Genomic DNA, 20805 nt, shown 5'->3' on the forward strand with positions numbered 1-20805 from the left:
CTGCATATGAAAGACTCTTGAAAAGTCCTGCAGAAGAGAAATCTTTTTAATCTTTTTTTTGTTTTTAATCGTAGTATTTTTAGAAATGTATTTGTCCACAGACAATGCCCCCTCCTCTTTTTTTCCCTACCCTGCCCTAAAGTTCCTTTGCGGCTAAGGCCACCCCTGGGAACAACTGTGGAGTAAATGAAATGATTCTTTGTTTTAAACACCCCCTAACACACCTCAGACCGCACGAATCACTGCCACCACCTTAGGTCTAAGTCCCTTTCCCATCACCCTTCTCTCCTGTCCTACCCATCTTCCTGGACCCTAGTGTCCCCAGGCTCCTGGGGGAGGGGGAGGAGGGTTGTAGTAGAAAACAAAGGGATTGGACTTTTTTTTTAATTTATTTTTGCCTGCATTGGGTCTTCGTTGCAGCATGCGGGCTTTCTCTAGTTGCAGCGAGCGGGGGCTACTCTTAGTTGCGGTGCGTGGGCTTCTCATTGCGGTGGGTGGCTTCTCTGGTTGACGAGCACGGGCTCTAGGCACACGGGCTTCAGTAGTTGTGGCACACAGGCTTAGTTGCTCCACAGCATGTGGGATCTTCCCGGACCAGGGCTCAAACCCGTGTCCCCTGCATTGGCAGGCAGATTCATAACCACTGCACCACCAGGGAAGCTCCAGGGATTGGGCTTAATGGTTGCCCCACCAGGAGAATTGGCACGGTTTTTAGTACTTAGCCAATGGATTAACTCTAATTCAGGCATGCAGGCCCAGTTTCCTGGAAGATGGGGGTAAGGGATGGGAGTGGAGCCCTGTAGCCCTAGAAACTTCCAATTCCTAGTCTTCTCACCAGAAGGCACATGTTCCTTCTTGCTTCTTTTCCAATTATGCCCATGTGACAGGAGCAGAAATCCATAATCTCCCCCCTCCCACACATGGCATTTCCCAGGGTCCTCCTCTTCCCAGGGCCATCTCTGGAGGCAAACTGTTCCTTCCACCCTCCGCTGTAATTTTCACCCCCGCCCCCATCCTGTTCCCCTCTCCCCACACCAACCACCATCAAGCCCAGTTAACTAAACTCCCTTGCCTGGCAAGGCAATCTGGGCCACCCCAGTGTGGCACAGTCAGTCCATCTGGAGGACAAACACCACGTGCTGGGCCACGCTGAGCAGAAGACCAGAGCCCAGGAGAAACGGTGTCTTGTGGCCCAAGCTGCCCACCCCCCGGGAGGGAAGGCTGTCAGACAGCGAGGCGTTGACCGGCCCCTCAGTGGTATTGGCCGCCTCCGCCACCGGGGCCCTCGGAGCCAGCAGCTTGGAGAGGAGGCTGCTGAACCTGCTCACTGTGGTGGCCGCTGGCTCTGGGGACGGACCTGGACTGGACGCGGTGAAGTTCAGCTCCTCGGGGTCCACACAGAGGCCGTCGGCGGAACGCCCAAAGGCCACCTGGCGGAGGTCCAGGCCGGCCACGGAGCCCGGGGAGGCACACGGCACGTCGGCGGCGCGCCCAAAGCTCTCCATCCAGTCCCGCAGCCACTCCAGGCGACAGTCGCAGCGCCATGGGTTGCGGAAGAGGAAGAGGCGGCCCAGGAAGAAGCCGGGCTGGAAGGCTGCCCAGGCGAGCACGGTGAGATGGTTGCCGTTGAGATGCAGGGCCAGGAGGCCCGAGAGGTTCTGGAAGGCGCCCTCTTCCACGAAGGCGATGCGGTTGCGGTCCAAGTAGAGCAGCTCGAGCTCAGCCAGCTCGGCGAACCAGGCGTGCGCCACGCGGCCCAGCGCGTTGCCGCCCAGGTTGAGCGTGCGCAGGCGGCGGAGGCCGAGGAAGGCATCGGCCGGCAGCGCGGCCAGCAGGTTGTCGTTGAGCAGCAGATGCTCCAGGGCGCTGCAGTCGCGGAAGGCGCCGCCGTGCACGGCGCGGACGCGGTTGGCCTGCAGGCTGAGCGACCGCACGCGGCGCAGACCCAGCAGCGAGCTGGAGGCCACGGCCTCGATGCGGCTGCGCTCAAGGTACGCATGCGTCAAGTTGGCTAGGCCGCGCAGAGCGCCGGGCACGCGACGGAACAGGTTGTCGAAGGCGGCGAGCTCGCGCAGGGCGGGCAGCTCGGCCAGGAGGCGCTCGGGCACGCTGAAGAGGCGGCAGGCGGCCAGGTCAAGGCGCCGCAGGCGGCCGAGTGCGGCGAAGGTGCGCGCATGCAGGTAGCGCAGATCGCCGTTGTGCGCCAGGCGCAGCTCGGCCAGACGCGGCAGGCCCTTGAAGGCGCCAGGCGTGATGAAGGACAGGTTGTTGTGGCGCAGCGACAGGCGGCGCAGCGACGGCAGCGTGCCGAAGGCCCGCTCGCCCAGGAAGCGCAGGCCATTGCGGTCCAGGTCGATGGAGGCCGCCTCGCACGGGAACTCGGCCGGCACCCGCAAGAGGCCCGCGCGGTCGCAGCGCACCGAGCAGCCGCGCTCCACGCTGCTGCAGACGCAGGCGGCCGGGCAGGCGCTCGCGCAGGCGTCCTCGGCGGCCCGGGCGCTGGGCAGGCCGAGGACCACCGCTGGCAGGGACGGGGGAGAGGGGAGGGAGGAGAAAAGACAAAAAAGGAACAACTGTCAGCCACAGGATCGCCCCAGGTCCAATCCTACCCGTAAGCGTGGCAGGATGCAGCCATCCACCAAGTTCTCAAACGTCCCGCAGAGCCCTGTCCTCCAAAGGGCCTCGTTCCGCCTCCCAGACCTTACTCAGGTTTCCCCACCCATCACGCCCTTCGCCTTTGCTCTCAAGTTCTGTTCATCAGCAAAACTCAGCTGGAATCCAGGCACCTGACCCAATCCTAAATCCCGCTTCCCACCACCTGTATCATGGTTTGTGCTCTCCTAGACCGCGACCTAGAGGGCTTGTTGTCTGCATGCATAGGGGGACCTGGAGGGCATCACTGTGGCCTACGCGCTAGCCTTGTGCTGCCTAGTACCTAGCCCCCATGCACATGGGGCTGTTGAGCATTTGAAATGTGAGTAGCCTGAACTGAGGTGTGCTCGCAGAGTAAAATACACACCAGATCCCAAAGACGTAGTACCAAAAAAAGGTAAACTATCTCATCAATAATTTTTATATTGCTTACATGTTGAAACGATATTTTAGATATATTGGGTTAGCGAAAATATTAAAATCAATGTCGATAATTTCTTTTCACCTTTTTTATTGGGCTGCTTAGAGAATTTAAACATGTGTGGCTTGCATTATATTTCTATTGGTGCTGCTCTATTCCCTCCCACCGTAAGAATTCAATTTTTGAGGGCTTCCCTGGTGGTTGCAGTGGTTAAGAATCCACCTGCCAATGCAAGAGACACGGGTTCAAGCCCTGGTCCGGGAAGATCCCACATGCTGTGCAGCAACTAAGCCTGTGCGCCACAACTACTGAGCCTGCGAGCCACAACTACTGAGCCTGTGTGCCACAACTACTGAAGCCCGCGCACCCTAGACCCCGTGCTCTGCAACAAGAGAAGCCACCGCAATGAGAAGCCTGCGCATCGCAACAAAGAGTAGCCCCCGCTCATCACAGCTAGAGAAAGCCCGCGCGCAGCAACGAAGGCCCAGCACAGCCAAAAGTAAATTAATTAAATAAATTTTTTTAAAAAATAATAATTCAATTTTTGAAAACCCCCACTGAGCAAATTAAGCCTCATTAAGAAGGGAGAATTAGGAAACAGGTTGGGAATGAAAGTAAAGCCTATCAATCTTTTTTTTTTCTTTAACAGTCACTATAATTAAGCCATAAGGACAGCATACTAAATAAACTATCGATGACCTTCTTACACATCTCAAAAATTGCTTGTGGACACTGTGTGGTTAATTCCAGTCACCAGTCTTCACTCTCTAGAGCCTTTTTTCCATCCTCAGGGGAAGGACTGGTGCTTATAAATTAATTTTGTTCTGAGCATTTGAATGGAGGATCAGATAAAGCCTTCCAAAGCCCTCCAGGTGGCTTGCCACCTGCAGGAAAGCAGAATGGCATGGCCTGCTTCTGTATGGTAGCCAGAAGTCCCAAGCCCCATCTTCAGTTCCAATGGAAAAGGCAGGATGGAAGAGGCACAAGTTTTATTTTCTGGCCAGGAGCAGCTGGCAGGTGGAATGTGCTCCATCTGAAATTCCTGCAGAGGAGCAAAGGTACCCAGATGTAAAACCTGACCACTGCTATTCATAATTTCTACCTGTCCTCGACAGTACTCCCAAATTCCGGCAAACACCCTGGCTACCGTGCAGTCCCTCCCACTGTGTACACGTTATGCCGCCTTGCCTATCCAAGCCCTGGTGGGAACCTGAAGGTGTGGCCACACAAGGAGTGTGTATCAATAGACGTGCTCGCTGCTGCCTCTGTAGGTTTGCTCAGCTTCCAATGTCTTTTCAGTACATCTGTTATGGACACTCATGTTTTTCTCAGTTTCTAGGAAGGGGATTCAGCCCTTTCAGACTTGGCTGGAGAACACTCAGCCCTTTGAGGAACCCTTCAGTTGTAAACTGTAGCTAGTTCAAAATTCTGATATTCCAGAGACTTAGCTTTTCCCTCTCCCTAAGAACTGTGAACTAGACACCAAGCTTCCAGCAAGGTTCTTGGACCCTGTGCTGGGCTTGGCTGTAAACGGGGCAGCTGCTGGGCGGGACAGACAGACACCCTGTTAGAGAGACAGGGCCAAGAATGTAACCTTAACTCCAGGCATCAGCTGGACAGAGGCAGAACCTTATTCTATTAACTCTTCCAACTGGGTCAAGCAGAGGCATCAGATTTCCTTACAAATAGTCCTTCATTCTACTCTCTTCTCCTTTCTAATTAAGGGAAGTGCACTCTCAACCACATGACTCATGTTTCTGCTCCACAATAGCTAATATTGTTCCAGGCACACTGTATGGCTCAGTAAGTATTTGCAGAATTAAATAGAATTGACGCCTCCCTCTGTAACAATCCCTGCTGGGGGATGTCGTTTATTTTTAAAACTTTGTTAAGGGATCATGACAGACAGGATACAACCAATTTGCTTGCATAACGCAAGAGATCAAAGTTTGGGCTCTTTGGCTGCCAGTTTTTTTTTTTTTTAATACATTCAAGAGGGGTGGGGGTGAAGCTTTTTATTGTATATCTTTTTACCTTGTACATTTTGAGCCCTGTGAATGTATTACCTATTTCACAAAATAGATTAAAGTGGTTTTTTTTTTAACTTTAAACACTCAAGATGTCACTCTTAGAGACCTATTTTCAGCCTCTGAAACTTTGATAGCCATTAGGAACAATAACTAATTTACTGGACTATTTAGTGAAATTTAAATTAAATCAAGTAAATTTTCAGAACAGACAACCAAACTCCAGTATTGGTTTACCCAATATGAAGACTTAAGTATATGCCTAGTGAGCCAGAAAAACAGGGCACCAAAGCAAAATTTTTATTTATTTATTTATTTATGCCTGTGTTGGGTCTTTGTTGCTGTGCACGGGCTTCTCATTGCGGTGGCTTCTCGTTGCGGAGCACGGGCTCTAGGCGCGCGGGCTTCAGTAGTTGTGGCACGCAGGCTCTAGAGCACAGGCTCAGTAGTTATGGCACACCGGCTTAGTTGCTCCGCAGCACGTGGGATCTTCCCGGACCAGGGCTCGAACCCGTGACCCCTGCATTGGCAGGCGGATCCTTAACCACTGCGCCACCAGGAAAGTCCCCAAAACAAAATTAAAAAAAATAATAACATAGGGACTTCCCTGACGGTCCAGTGATTAAGACTCTGCACTTCCACTGCAGGGGGCGCGAGTTCAATCCCTGGTCGGTGAACTAAGATCCCCCATGCTATGAGGCGCTGCCAATTAATTAATTAATTAAATTAAAGAATAGTAACATATTTGGGTGAGTTCTGCTTGCAATAATGGCAGAGTAGCTTGATCAGACTAACATTTCTGCTGATTGCTAGTGTCAACTCTGGAAAGATACTTTTTTTTTTTTTTTCGGTACGCGGGCCTCTCACTGTTGTGGCCTCTCCCGTTGCGGAGCAGAGGCTCCGGACGCACAGGCTCAGCGGCCATGGCTCACGGGCCCAGCCGCTCTGTAGCATGTGGGATCTTCCTGGACCGGGGCGCAAACCCGTGTCCGCTGCATCGGCAGGCGGACTCTCAACCACTGCGCCACCAGGGAAGCCCCTGGGAAGATACTTTTAAAAAATCATTTGAACACAACACTGTAAATCAACTGTACTTAAATTTTTTAAAAAATCACTTGAAGGCACTGGAGAGAAACCTAAACAGGCCACCAGAGTAGATACGACCCTTAAATGAAAAGAAGCAAACTAAGTGAGAGGCACATTTAACTGGCTTTTCCTCTCAGGGCATTTTCAAGTCCACACTGCACATGGGCAGTTGAGCTCAAGCAGAAAGCAAAGAGTCTTACTGGGCTGAGAAATTAGAGGTCAGAGTGTATAGCAGCAACAGTGGCTGGAAATTGAGGAGGGAAACCATAGGAAAGAGGGAGCCACAAAATTTGCACACAAGCTCTGCTTAGATCCTTCTTTGAGTCCTAAAGTGCATGTATGTGGAGTGAGTCCAAGAAGCCAAGAACAGAACTCCAAAAGAACTAAACAGAGATTTCAGCAATTTCCCAGTAACGGGAAGCAGATTAAGAGTTCAAAGTCCACCTAGTTAGAAGCTCTTATAAAACACCTCGACCTTTCCATTGAAACCCCGGGGGGCCACACCTCAGGAATAAAGACCGTTTCCCAGGGCAAAGGGTAAAATGGAACTAGGCCTTCCCTAACAAAGACTGAAAGCAAGCTTCCCCTGTATCAAGGGGATCTGCCAGTAGTTTAGCTGAAGGCCAGAAGGAAATTCAACACTCTTCAAAGGAAGATAAGAGGATCTAGAGTTTCTATAACCATAATATCTGCTATACAATCAAATAATACTAGATATGTGAAGAAGAAGCAAAACACGACATTGCTCAAGAGGAAAACAGTGACAGCCCAGATGTCAGAATTACAAAACAAGGATTTATTATAATTATGTTTAGGAATTTATAGGAAAAGATGGATATAATGCACGAGGACATGGGGAATGTGAATTTTAGAAGTATGGGTCAATTAAAAAAAAAGGTATGGAAACTGTGAATATGAACCAAGTAGAAATCTTAGTACTGAAATAATACCATATCTGAAATTTTTTTTAAAAATCACTGAATAAGAAAAACAGCAGACTAGACACAACGGAATAAATATTCATGAATTTGAAAGAAGTCAATAGAAATTACCCAAAATGAAGCTCAGGGAGAAAAAAGATTGGAAAAAATATGATCAGAGATTCAATGACCTATGGGACAATATCAAGCAATTAGACTAACATGCATGTATTTGGAGCCCCAGAGGAGAAAAGAGAATATGGCAAAAAAATAATTGAAGACAATTTCCAAAATTTGATTAAAAACACAAAGCTCAGCAAACCCCAACTAATATCACACACGCGCACACACACACATATTATCTAGGCACATCACAAACTGCTGAAAACTAAAGTAGAAAGAAAATTCTTTAAGGCATCCAAAGAAAAAAGACACGTTACATAGAGTAAACGTCAATTAAAAAGTGATGACTCGGGGCTTCCCTGGTGGCGCAGTGGTTGAGAGTCCGCCTGCCAATGCAGGGGACACGGGTTCGTGACCCGGTCTGGGAGGATCCCACATGCCGCGGAGCGGCTGGGCCCGCGAGCCGTGGCCGCTGAGCCTGCGCGTCCGGAGCCTGTGCTCCGCAACGGGAGAGGCCACAACAGTGAGAGGCCCGCGTACCGCAAAAAAAAAAAAAAAGTGATGACTGATTTCGTATCAGAAACAGTGGAGGGCATAAAACAATAGAATTATATCTTATAAGCTGCTGAAACAAAAGCAAAATCTGGCAACCCAGAATTCTATATCCAATGGAAATATCTTCAGAAATGAAGTACAATAGAGATGCTTTCAGGTTAACAAAATCTGAGAAAATGCATCTCCATCAGATCTTCTGCACAACAAGAGATGAAGACGTTGTTTAGCTTGAAGGAAAATGACACTAGATGAAAGTCAGATCTACAGGAAGGAATGAAGAGCAATGGAAATGGCAAATATGCCACTAAATATAAAAGACCTTAATTGCTTAACAGACAAGTGACTGTTGAAAGCAAAAATAACAATGTGTTGTGGAATTTATAACATATGTAAATGAAAAATATGACAATAGCATAAAGAATGAGAAGAAGGGTAAACTAAATTGTACTCATAAGGATCTCGTGTTACACATGAAACTGTATAAGACTAATTCAAAGTAGACCACGATACAGACTTGATGTAAGGGATATGCACCACCAGCATAACTGCGTGGGCCGCAGAAACCATGCCGCAAGCCCATCTGGGTGCTGACTGCCTCTTGATGCTTTTAAGAATGGGCATTGCAGCGGTGGTGTGCATCTTGTCAATTAAGTGGAGAATGGGGAAGCAAAGGCTTTTCCCCAAACCTTTAAGGTGGGTTTTTGTTTGGGGTGGGTTTCCCCCCCGCCCCGGATTTTTACTTTTAAATCTTAAATGATATACTGCAGGCCTCAGGCATGACAGACAATGAGCAGGTGAAGAACCAATGGGAAAGTGTTCAAAAACTCCTGTGTTAGCTAACAAGCTTCTGAACGTATCGCTGTAGTCCACAGAGAAGGCTGGGAAAGGTAGCAAGGAGATGCTCCATCAGCTACTGCAGCCTTCAGACAAAGTTGGTGTCTCTTTGGACTTTAAAATTGTTCCTATGTAGCTTATTTTATTTTTGTTTAATCAAATACACAAGAGGGTTTTTCCATGGGGGAAAAAAAAGTAGACCATGATAAATTAAAGATGCATATTGCAATCCCTAGAAAATAAAAAAGAATCTCAACCCCTACCTCACAGCATACACAAAAACTCATGTTAGATGGACCAAAGACCTAAATGTAAAAGCTAAAACTATAAAGCTTCTTGAAGATAACACAGGAGAATATCTTTGTGACCTAGCGGTAGGCAAAGATTTCTTAGGGAAAAAAAAAATTATTACCATAAAGGAAAAAAGTAATAAATTAGATTCATCAAAATTTAAAAGTTCTCATCTTTGAGAGACACTTGAGAGAATGAAAAAACAAGCCACAGACTGAGAAAATATCTGTATATTTTCTCTGTATATATCTCATAAATGACTTGTATTCAAAATGTATAAAGAACTCTCAAAACTCAATAATAAGAAGACAGGCAACAAATTATAAATAATTTATTAAATAATAATATTCAAATAAATATAATTTTATAAATAAACTTATTTGATAATATTATTAAATAATAAACTATAAATAAATAAATCACCCAATTAATAAATGGGCAAAATATTAGAAGAAACACTTTACCAAAAAAGATATACAGGAGACAAATAAACACATGAAAAGATGGTCAGTATTATTAGTTGTTAGGGAAATGCAAATTAAAATAGTCACCTATTAGAATGACTAAAATTAGAAAGACTGACCACACCAAGTGTTGGAGAGCATATAGAATAACTGGAACTCTCTTACACTGCTGGTAGGAATGTCAAATGGTGCAACCATGTTGGAAACAATGTGGCAGTTTCTTTAAAAGTTGATCATACACCTGCCTTATGACTGACCCATTCTACTTGTAGGGAAATAGAAGCACACGTCCATACAAAAGGCTTGGGCATGAATGTTCACAGCAGCTTTATTCATAATAACCCAAAACTGGAAATAACACCAACACCCATCAAGAGTTGAATGGGGGGACTTCCCTGGTGGGGCAGTGGTTAACAATCTGCCTGCCAATGCAGGAGACACAGGTTCGATCCGTGGTCCGGGAAGATCCCACATGCCGTGGAGCAACTAAGCCCGTGAGCCACAACTACTGAGCCTGCGCTCTAGAGCCCGTGAGCCACAACTACTGAAGCCCGAACGCCTAGAGCCCGTACTCCACAACAAGAGAAGCCACCGCAATGAGAAGCCCGCGCACCGCAACGAAGAGTAGCCCCCGCTCGCCGCAACTAGAGAAGGCCTGCGCACAGCAACGAAGACCCAACGCAGCCATAAATAAATAAATGTATAAATAAATAAATAAAAAGGAGATGGATCTATTTGTATAACATGGAAAGACTTCTAAGATATATTTTTTTTAAAAAAGAGTTGAATGGGTAAACAATTTATGATATATGCACACAATGGAATACTACTCAGTGATAAAAAGGAATGGATTATTGATACATGGATGACTCTCAAGATAATTCTGCTGAGTGAAAGAAGCCAGACAAAAAAGAGCACATACTGTATGATTCCATTTACAAAAAAATTCTAGAAACTGCAAATTAGTCTATAGTAACAGAAAGATCAGTGGTTGCCTGGGGATGGATGGGGGGGGCAGGGAGGAGCAGAAGGGAAGGATTATAAAGGGGCATGAACTCTGGAGGTGATGGATGTGGGATATGTTCATTATCTCAATTGTGCTGATGGTTTCATGAGGGAACACTTTAAATATGTTTAATTTGTTATATGCCAATTATATCTCAATAAAGCTATTTTTTAAAAAAGATACCATTTGTGTGTGTGCCTGTATGTGTGTATGACTTGTATACAGAATATAAAAACTACTCCTACAAATGAAGAATAATGAAAAGACAAACTAAATAAAAATGAGTAGAAGACCTGAACACTTTACAAAAGAATATATTAAGTAGCCATTAAGCACAAGAGAAGGTGCTCTACATCATTAGCCATTTGGGAAGGTGCAAATTAAAACTACAGTGAGATTGCCCTACACACTCACTAGAATGGCTGACAACCCTAAATACTGGTGAGGATGTAGAACAACGGGATTCTCTTACATTGTTGATGTGAGTGGAAAATAGTTCAATAACTTTGGGAAACTTTGACAGTATCTATTAAAGCTAAACATATGACTATGATTCAGCAATTCCATTCCTAGGTATTTACCCAAGAGAAATGAAAAAAAAAATGTCCACATAAAGACTGTACAAGAAAGTTCACTGGGGCTTATCCAGAATAGACCAAAACAGGAAATTACTCAACAGCAGAGAAATAAATTACAGTATAGCCATACAGTGGAATACCACTCAGCAATAAAAAGGAACAAACTATTGACACAACAAAAACATTACAGTGAGCAAAAGAGAGCTGACGCAAGAGTACATGCTATACGATTACATGTACATGCAGTCCCAGAACAGAGCTGCTTGAAGTGGCTCTGGGAGCTCAACAGAACATGGCCTGCAGACGTATTCCACGCCCAAAGACAGCAAGTATGCACAGGGCAGAGTTTGGGAAGTACGGTACCATATGTTGTCCAGGTGATATAAGCATGTCTAATGCTATTCAAATTAACCACAGTTTATGGGTTTCTTTTGCTCTTATAACAACCAACTTTTAATAAGTATTTGCTTGGGCCAAAGCTTGCTATATATATTATTCCATTTAATGACAACCCTGCAATGTAAGTATTCTTCTCTTCTACTCACAAAGAGAGGAAACTCAGGCTCAGGGTGGTTAAACACCATCAACCTTTGATTTTTGTCTTTCCACTGTACTGTACTATCCCCCACCTCCCAACCCTAGCCTTTCTGAGCTTCTGTTTCTTTAACTGTGAACTGAAGAGCCTGCACTTCCTGACCTTGGAGGGCCCTTCTGGCTCTCATTTTCCACAGTTGGACAGCAGCTGTTGCCAAGCACCACGTCTAAGAAAAAATACCCCACTCAAAACCCCATATTTCTCTGCAGCCTCCTCCAAGCCACAGCTGTTTGGACTGCAGGTGAACATTTATTTTTTTTTTTTTGCGGTACGCGGGCCTCTCACTGTTGTGGCCTCTCCCGTTGCAGAGCACAGGCTTCGGACGCGCAGGCCCAGCGGCCATGGCTCGCGGGCCCAGCCGCTCCGCGGCATGTGGGATCTTCCCGGACCGGGGCACGAACCCGTGTCCCCTGCATCGGCAGGCGGACTCTCAACCACTGCGCCACCAGGGAAGCCCAGGTGAACATTTGACCTAAGCAGAGCCAATCAGATTCGTTCCTTCCCTGTGAACATGGAACAGGCAGCGAGATCATGTGAGCACCAACTGCTATATAGCATTGGGGCTGGGGTTTGTACCAAAGCCATGTACAGGTCAAAGTCATCAGGGAGTGGGAGCCAAAGGCAAGGTAAGGAAACTGGTGTGCAGAGAGAGGAGTAGATTAGCCATGAGAATCACAGAAAAGGAGATAAGGGACAGTGGAAAGCTCCCTTTAGTTCCCATAAGGCCCTGCTATAGCTATTTCTGTGACATTTCCCTGCTTCCATTTCAGAAACCCACCTAAAACATCTGGGCAGACCAGTGGATTTCTGTTCCTTGCAACCACACCATCTCTGCTTGTAGTGGACATTTGATGCCTTTTCTGGCTACCCAGCTCCTTTTAAGTACTGTTCATACATTTAGGGAATTTCCTACATTATAAGTCCTGCCTCCTCAACACAGAAGCCAGAAACTCTCTTTTCTCAACTTCCCTTGCAGTTAGGGCCCAGGCATGTGACCTAGCTTTGCCTGTCAGAAGTAGGCGTCAGGCAGAAACCATTTTCTGGCCAGGATGGTGGCAGAGGGCATCTGGCTTCCAGGCTCCCATGGTGGAATTTCAGGCACCCAGCACCCAGCATGATGCCTGTGAACCGTCAGGTGTGTCCGCCAGTGGTGGTGGCCATGGGGTGTTTGCTGGAACTGCCCCACTACCTGATTTAGGCATTGCTCCGGGCAGTGGACCTCCAACCAGGAAGCCTGGGAACACCTAGCATCCCTGAATAAACCCTTTCTCGTCTTCAGTGACCTGGAGCGGGTTCTATGGCTTTGCAGTGAGATTCCTGAGCAACGTCCTAAGTAAGACAGGTTCCCGTAATCCCTTGGGTACCATCTCCCCCTTCTGGCCCCTCCCCCTTTCCCTGAGAATCTCATGAACTCCTCACCTTGAAAGAGAAAACGACTCAAATTCGAGACCAGGCAGCACCCCCTCAACCAAAAGGAAGCTCTTTGCCATTCATTGGCAGGAAATATAGAAAATGGAATCAAAAATTGTTTAGGCCATCCCCAATTTTTCCAAATTCAAATGAAAAGCGGCCTCTCCTGGAATCAGAAGGGATCATTCCAAAGACAAATCTCCTTGGCTGTCCAGAGCTGAGTTCCATGGGAATCCCTTGGCCAAAAAAACATTTACCAATTAAAATAAAGATCCCAGTTTGTGAGAAGAGAAAGTCAAACTCATTGGCAGTTACTTAGCAATTTATTTTCTCCCATCAGAATTTTTGGGAAGGCTCCATGTGGAAATCTGAAAAGGCTTCAGTGCTTTTATTCCCAGCCTGAGGTAGGGAGGGGAAGATGAGAAATTCAGCAGGATGGGCCTCCGCTCAGCCTGCCTCTGTCATAGCTCCAGGATTCACATGTGGGGCATTCCAGAGCATTTGGTCTGGAAACACTCCTCCTGAGGGTGTGGCCTCTCACGCTAAATCTCTCGTAAACTCTGATGACACTGCCTTTCCCCCCCTGCTCTCTCATACTGCTTTTTTTGTTGTTTTTTTTTTTCCTTTTGTTTCTCAGTTTCCTCATCTGTAATAGGTGGACAATTATGAGGAACAAATGACTTGTAATACTTGAAACAGCTGTGAAAGCATTGGGCCAAGCTAACAGCAGATTCCATGAGCCACTGTTGTCACAAGATTAAATCTCACCAAGGGACCAGTACTTCAAGGACCATGTGAATATCTGCCCCAGAGTGGAAAGCAAAATACCAAGTGTCAGAATACTGAAGTTATTACTACAAGTAAACTACAAAGGAAGAATCTAGAATGGTTCTCTACCTGGGCTGCACATTAGAATCACCTAAGGAGCTTTTAACCAACTCACAACTCACCAGACAGATTACATCAGAATCTTCAGGTGTGGAAGCAGGCATCGGTACTCTAAAAAGTTCCGCAGGGAATTCCAATATATAGCCCAAGTCAAAAACCAAGGGTCAGGCTTCCCTGGTGGTGCAGTGGTTAGAATCCGCCTGCCAACGCAGGGGACACAGGTTCAAGCCCTGCTCCCGGAAGATCCCACATGATTCGGAGCAACTAAGCCCATGCGCCACAACTACTGAGCCTGAACTCTAGAGCCCATGAGCCACAGCTACTGAGCCCCTGTGCCGCAACTACTGAGGCCCGCATGCCTAGAGCCCGTGCTCCACAACAAGAGAAGCCACTGCAATGAGAAGCCTGCGCCCCAAAACAAAGAGTAGCCCCCGCTCACCGCAACTAGAGAAAGCCTGTGCGCAGCAATGAAGACCCAACACAGCCAAAAATAAAAGAAATAAAAAAAGAAAATCCAATCCCCCCCAAAAAAAACAGGGGTCTAGGTGGACCAACTTTATAAAGACGGGATTCGTCTGTGTGGTATCAAACACTACAGGGTGTAACATAAAGTTATCGCATGCCCCGGCAATTCCACTCCTAGGTGAAAGTGGGTGTTCTAACAAATACTTGTGCGCAAGCGTCCATAAGGCACTATTCACAATAGCCCAAAGATGGAAGCAACAAATGTTCAACAACAGGTAAATGGATAAACAAAACATGGTCTAGCTACACGGTGGAATATTAATCTGCCGTAGAAAGGAATGAAGTACTGACACATGCTACAACGTGGCTGAACCTCAGAAACATTATGCTAGGGGAAAGCAGCCAGACACACAAGGCCACATATGATTCCACTTATATGATGTATCCAGAATAGGCAAATCCATGGAGAAAGAAAGTGGATTAGTGGTTGCCTGGGGCTGACGGAAAGAACAGAGTAGTGACTGCTTAATAGGTACCGGGTTTCCTTTTGGGATGTGAATGTACTAAATGCCACCGAATTGTACGCTTTAAACTGGTTAATGGTTAATCTTCTGTTATGTGAATTTTACTTCAAACAACAACAAAAAAGGTACGAGGTGTCCCTGAATTGGGGCAAATACCAGAAATGGGTCCCTGCCTTTGTATTCTGGTCCAATATACTGGCCAGCCCCCGAGCTGCAGGGAGGCAGGCGGCGATGGCCGGGCTCAGATGCCCGCACAATGATGTCTTTTTTTTTAATTATATATTTTTTGGAATGATGTCTTAATGCAGACCAGCTGAGGGATTTCTCCGTAGGTCCTCAGCGTTTCGAGTATATGCCTTTGCCCCTTGAGGTTTGCTAGGAAAAGAGTTACTCATGGAGTTTCCAACCACAGGCTGAGTTTGAAGTGTTTCTTCATCCTCATTGTTTTCAAAGAACTTGTGCCTCACGAAGCCAAAATAGCAAGGGAAAATGTGGTCCATTTTCTGATTTCAGCAAAATCTCTTCAGCCACTTTGGCTCTACAAGTCATTCCCCTCCCACCCTCGGTAAATGCTATCCCAATTACTCCTCAGACCAAGCCCCAGTGCTGGATTTTCAGAACCAAATGGGCTAAGGGAAGCAGAAATGCAGTGAGGGAGACCATTCCATGGCCTCTCATCTCACAGTGACCCCAGAACTTGCTTCTCACATCATGCAGGTATCTTCTGTGACAGAAAAGAAAGGCTCATGGATTCACACTGCAGCTTTGCTGGCCAATGTGAATCATGGGGGGGGCGGGTGGAGAAATCATTTGGTCTTCAGAGGCGTGGTCTGCTGACGGCCTCGCAGGCCCTGTGGATCTCGAGGTGGAGAGCTGTCCCATCTGAGGGGGAGAACACTAGGCCCCAGAAAGTCCTCCAGGTCTAAATACAACTGCTCCAAACTGGAAACAACTTAAGTGCTCAACTATAGAGTAATGGATAAACAAACCAGTACACCCAGGCAAGGGAAAACTATTTGGCAATCAAAAGGAAGGAGCTACTTATCTATGTAATGACGTTGATGAATCTCACCCACATACTGCCTAGCTCTCCACAGTGCCTGACTCTCAATAACGAGGGATTTGTTCTCCTTGGGGTGCAGCTGCTCTCTCCCTACAACCTTCCTTTTTTTCTTTTAAGTCAAGTTGATTCAGGTATAATTTACTTACGATAAAACATATCCATTTTAAGTGTACGTAGTTCAGAAAGTATAACAAACATACACACCCACATAACTCCCACCCCAATCACAATTTAGAATATTCCTACTACCCAGAGAGTTTCCTCAGGCACCTTTTTTTTTTTTTTTTTTTTTTTTTTTTTTTTTGCGGTACGCGGGCCTCTCACTGTTGTGGCCTCTCCCGTTGCGGAGCACAGGCTCCGGACACGCAGGCTCAGCGGCCATGGCTCACGGGCCCAGCTGCTCCGCGGCATGTGGGATCTTCCCGGACCGGGGCACGAACCCGTGTCCCCTGCATCGGCAGGCGGACTCTCAACCACTGCCCCACCAGGGAAGCCCTCTCAGGCCCCTTTGACAGCAGTCCCCTCCCCATCCTCTGCTCCAGGATACAGTTTCCGAAGTATAGTCTTGCCTGTTCTAGAACTTCATGTAAATGAAATAAAATATTTCTTTCAGTCAACATTGTGTTTGTGAGATTCATCAATGTTGCTCCGAAGATCAGCTGATTCCTTATTATTGCTGAGCAGTGTTCCGTCGTCGTATGGCTGTACCGCCATTTGCGTATTCAGTCACCTGCCGATGGACATTTGGATTGCTTCCAGTTTTCACCTATCGTGACTAAAGCTGACTAAAGTGACTAAAGTCACCTATAGTGACTAAGGACTTGGGCGCAAGTCTTTTTGTGGACATGTGTTTTCATTTCCCATTTATCTAGGAGTGGGATTGCTGGCTCATATGGTAAATATATGTTGAACGACCCAAGAAACTGCTAAACAGTCCTCCACAGGGGCCGAGCCGTTTTGCATTCCCACCAGCTGGGGAGTCCCAGTCGCTTCACATCCTCACCAACAATTGCTATGGTCGTTTTGACTAGCCATCCTAGTGGGTGTGAGGTAGCATCTCATTGTGCTTTGGATTTGCATTCCTCCAACGACTACTGATGTGGAGCATCTTTTCATATGCTTATTAGCATTTTGCATATCTTCCTTGATGAAACAGCTATTCAAAAATGTTTGCCAATTTTTAAAAATTGGGTTGTCTTATGATTGGATTTGAAGAGTTTTATATATATATATATATATATTTTTTTTAATGCAAGACCTTTATCAGGTATTGTCATGGTTCTAATCTGGACAGCTTCACCCATTCAACAAGCAAACCTACAGTAAGACTCTAGAGACAGGAGGCAAATAAGCCCCAAACCCTGGCCCTCATTTAAAGACTCATGGTTTAGAGCAAGCCGAGGGTGAAGACCCCTGTAAAGCAAGGCAAGGAAGTGGGATATTGTGGACAGCAGGAAGACCCTGAAGGGGTTGCCATGGGGGAGGGGGGAGAGGAGAGGCATTTCCAGGAGACTCTCCCGTGGAGAATTTCTGTTTCAGTTTTGCCCTAGATTTACCCTGCTATGAGCCACCTCTGATTCCACCATGATCTTGTTTTGTCAGGCTGATTCAGTCATTTTTCTCTAGCTGGGGTGGTAGAGTCCTATCCCTGCCTGCTTCTCGGGAACACGTTGTCTGCAATCCTTGTGACTTGTAGTCAGAGTAATATTGTCTGTGCTGCTGAGTGCGTTTTAAATGAAAGCGCCAGGGGATGTGGAGATGGTCATTAATTTTAAGTGCATCTATTGTTAGCAAATGATGTCACCGCTCAGCTCTCCAATTTGTCACAAGAAGCCTGTCTGTATTTCGGGTCTCTGCAGCAGGGACAGTTCCTGTTTGGCAGCATGCAGGCTATGAATACTGTCTGCTTTCTGTGAGGAACGGGAGAGCTTTGGGTACAGAATTAAAATAATGTTGGCTCTTCGAAGCAAACATTCTGTCCCAATGAGTCAATCAAACTTCATATCCTTTCTAGGTAGGAGAAATGGCAAGGAGCTGACTGTTTGTAATTATATAAATGTCAACCTCTATCCTTTGGAGACTCCTGCAGCTAGGAAGTCATGTCCTATTTATCCATACTGTTCCCTGAGCCTTGTTCCAATTTTTTTTTTCTCATTTACTTATTGAGTCGGCCATTAAAGAATGTAAGTTTCTCAAGGACAAAGGGTATGCAATTATCTCTCTCATGATATCCCTAGAGTGTACTGAAGGTACAGTGTGTACCTGTTGATTCCTTGAATACAGCAAGTTCTACTTTTTGAAAAGGTGGAATTAAAGAATAAGAAAATTCTATTACTACCGTTCTTAGACTTATCTGGTAACATTTTCTCTGCCAGCATGGCATAGAGAGGTCTATTATGTGGGTCGTTATAACCTCAAATAATTATACATTCACCTGAGGGTCAGAAGAACAGAGTCTGTGTAAATTGCTTACTGCAGAACTTAACAAGGGATTTTTCCTTGGGCTATCTCTGTTGGGTTGGAACACCTGGAGCTGTAGAGTGTGGAAAAAAATTGGGGATGAGTCTTCTTGTTATATGAAAACCCATATAACAATAGGACCAAAAAACTTGGAAAAAATTCCTAAACATCCATAATCACATAATTCCAACATGATATTTTTCATGTCGTCTTCCTCCTTTAGGAAGATGATTTCTTTAAGGGATTGTTTTTTTACATCTTTACTGGAGTATGATTGCTCTACAATGGTGTGTTAGTTTCTGCTCTATAACAAAGTGAATCAGTTACACATACACATATGTTCCCGTATCTCTTGAGCTTAAAATAATGTAATTAGAAAACCACTATAGTTTTTGGTAATTACATCAATGAATTCATATCTGAAATTAGAATAAGAAAACCACCAAGAGTTTACTTCATATATTTGGCTCGGGAGTTTTGTTTTTAAAACAAACAGAAAAACAAAAACACCACCCCGCCACCCCGACCTGCTGTTTTCTTTAACTCCCTGTACCCTCCCCCATGATCGCACATTCAGTGAAACCTAATCAGGAGTATTGGTGTCCAGGTACAGCTTTCATGGAAGCCACCTGAAGCCCATGCTTCTTGGGTAGAAGCCCTGTGGTTTCCACGCATGTTCTAGCATCTTCTACTGACTTCCCAACCCCCACACCCACTGGCAGGTGTCTGCTAGGGGACGGAAGGAGGGGGCCTTGGAACTCACCATGCAGCAGCAGGAACAGCATCCCGCAGCTTTTCACGCACCTGGTGGCTTAGAACCACCCAGCTGTGGAATCCCTACCTAAGGGGAGAGAGCACAGGTCACCGGGTGCCCAGGAGGGGTCCCTTGACAACCAGGTCACTCAGACCCCTCTCTATACCTCCACTTCCTCCTGAATGCCCTGCCTTTCCCCCTTCTTCTCTGCATGCATTTCTCCCCATCACCTTGGTGCTGGGTTAAGAAAAACCAGTGACAACAGCCAATCAGATGCTCCCCCCAAACTGACAGCTTGGATGTGTTTGGAAACCCTTCGTCAGCAGCAACTCACACGGACTCACTGACAACCCAGCAAGGAAACGGACAGAGAGGAAACCTCTGCAGAGGAGCGTTAGTGAATAGTCCCCAAATGTTGCTTACCATCCTGGGGCTCTGCCTGATACCGCTCCTCCTCCAAGGTGCCCTTCGGCTCCCCCAGCCCATCCATCTCCCAAGTCAAGCAGCCACAGATGCTAAAAATGATTCGACAGAGAAGGAAAGTGGGGGCAGGGAGGATGGTGAGCCGGGGCAGAGGAGAAATAGTTGCTTATGCAGGTCTGAGTGTGCCTATTTTTCTTTCTCCAGATTTAATGGCAGGAAAATCCTGTATCAGACGAGGATTAACAGAGATGAGAGAACGTGTCTGCCTTTCGAATCACCAAAGCCAGTGACAGATTTTGCTGACACACCAATCAGCTTTATTCCCAGGCCTCAGCTTCTCCATCTGCCTGGCCCCTTTCTCTCCTTAAACCTTCCGCAGACCCCGCCTCCTGCCCTGACCCCAGCCCCAAGCAATTTGCAGCCAGAAATTTGCTTCCTGCCAAATAGGATTATCAGCATTTTCAACAAGGACATGTCATATCACTTGGAGAGGTGGGGAAGGGACAGAACAGCTTAAAATGATGATGTTTTCCCGAAATGCAGGCTGCTGCTTTCCTTTCTCTGTGGAGTGGTTGAAGGCGGATGATCCAAAAACAGACTGGAGCTGGCTTTTCACTATCACGAGGCCTAGAGTCCCGGCTTCGGGGTCAAGGCCATGCTTGCCACCCCGTAAGGCAGCAGGTCCGTGGGCCATTTTCAGAAGCTGGCTGAGATTTCTCAAACCCATCAGGACTCAGAGTGTGGCCTCAGACCAGCAGCAGCATCTGGGAGCTGGTTAGGAATGGGGATGTCTCAGCACCCCTACCCCAACCCGAGACCCCTGGTTTAGGGGAGTGATGAAGGGGGTCTGCTCAAGGTGGTGGCAGCAGTTCGGCTGCCCTCACATTCTTCTGGGCCCAGCAGATCCACCGGGCCTGGCTGTAGGGTCTGGCCCTCAGCTCTGCTCGAGCAAGCTCCCAGGTATCCATGGCAACCTGCTACATCCTGGCTGTCGCGGCCTCGGTGTGCCGGTGCTGATGGGCCAGGAGTCCCATCCCACAAAGAGGTCTCGGGGTGTGAAGCTAAGCATCTGAGGCTGCTGTGCCCTGGGGAATTTTTGTTTTCTTCCATTTGGGTCTTGAAAGCCAAAATACGGCTGAACTTGTCATAACCTCTGCTGGGAAGGAAGCCATACTGGGGATGGGGTACGGATGTGGGCAGAGGGAGCCCCCCAAATGAAGTCCCTGTCCCCAGGGGCGGGCTCACCCTGCCCAGGTGAGAGCAGTA

At 46.9% G+C, this 20805-nt stretch overlaps 1 protein-coding gene across 1 annotated transcript; it reads right to left on the minus strand.

The window, feature by feature from the left end:
- Positions 1-376: 376 nt before the first annotated feature.
- NYX (nyctalopin) lies at positions 377-20266 on the minus strand. Its single transcript, XM_089904935.1, has 2 exons — positions 20024-20266; positions 377-2573 (listed from the first exon to the last, which is right to left on the minus strand). The coding sequence occupies exons 1-2, from the start codon at positions 20264-20266 to the stop codon at positions 1110-1112; spliced, it is 1707 nt and encodes a 568-aa protein (XP_089761061.1). The 3' UTR covers positions 377-1109.
- Positions 20267-20805: the final 539 nt, after the last annotated feature.

Source organism: Delphinapterus leucas, chromosome X (assembly GCF_059928025.1).
Source record: "Delphinapterus leucas isolate spDelLeu-1000000601 "Yukka" chromosome X, BTC_Dleu_Yukka2, whole genome shotgun sequence".
Lineage (NCBI taxonomy): Eukaryota > Metazoa > Chordata > Mammalia > Artiodactyla > Monodontidae > Delphinapterus > Delphinapterus leucas.

What these genes read in the sequence shown, in the direction of transcription:
- NYX (XM_089904935.1), bottom strand. Translation starts at nt 20,266, where the DNA reads ATGGGTTTGAGAAATCTCAGCCAGCTTCTGAAAATGGCCCACGGACCT. An exon ending in TCCCTTCCCCACCTCTCCAA is followed by an intron (nt 2,574 to 20,023) that starts GTGATATGACAT and finishes TGTGGCTGACAG; the next exon opens with TTGTTCCTTTTTTGTCTTTT.